The 701-nt window shown below is 45.4% G+C and overlaps 1 protein-coding gene across 1 annotated transcript; it reads left to right on the forward strand.

Annotated features, from left to right (window-relative positions):
- Positions 1-11: 11 nt before the first annotated feature.
- Positions 12-701, forward strand: CSUI_008529 (uncharacterized protein; the record flags this gene model as incomplete). Its single annotated transcript, XM_068068658.1, has 1 exon — positions 12-701. A coding segment is annotated over exon 1 (300 nt), but the record flags the coding sequence as incomplete, so codon positions are not given.

A 701-nucleotide genomic window follows, 5' to 3' on the forward strand; every position in this document is an offset into this window, starting at 1 on the left:
GTAGACGAATTTGCATTTTCTTCAGAACGTGTCAAGAGTGCGAGCTTGAAAGATCCGTTGACGACAATGACGGTCTCTTTCTGGTAAGGCGCGACAGACTGCGCGACTCTATACTCCTTCCGCCTCTTCTTTCTTATACGCCCTTCGTTGCTGACTCCACACATTCATCAGCTTCGACCAGAGAGGTAGAGGTCCGTCGCGAAGGAGTTTGTACTTCGCTGTTCTTTTTTGTCATTTTATTCGTTCAGGTAACACCTGTTGCAGCTCTCAGTTAAGCTTGGAGACTGAATTCATAACTTAATGACCTTGCCATGTCGAGCAAAAAAAGATCTTTCGACGCCTGTAACAGGCGGCCGATTTGAGGGTTTCTGTATGGTAGGGACAAGCTGTTTCCTTGTAGGATGGTAAAGGCAATACTCAATGACAGGTTACGTCACAGTTTTTCAACGGTAGGAGAGTTGGCCAAAAGACTATCATCTTTCTCGCTGACAGATGGCGATCATGGTGATACATACACGGCTATTACTACTACTACCCCTCGAATTTCTACCTGTGTCCGCCTGTATCTGCTTCAACAATTATCCATCTATGTTCAAGCACCTTTGTATGTACATATGTACATATATATTGGCACCTCTCCTCTCTTGTTCGCTACTATAACGACCCACACGCACAAACGCTATGACTACATCCTCTTCCCG

Source organism: Cystoisospora suis, assembly GCF_002600585.1.
Source record: "Cystoisospora suis strain Wien I chromosome Unknown contig_4795, whole genome shotgun sequence".
Lineage (NCBI taxonomy): Eukaryota > Apicomplexa > Conoidasida > Eucoccidiorida > Sarcocystidae > Cystoisospora > Cystoisospora suis.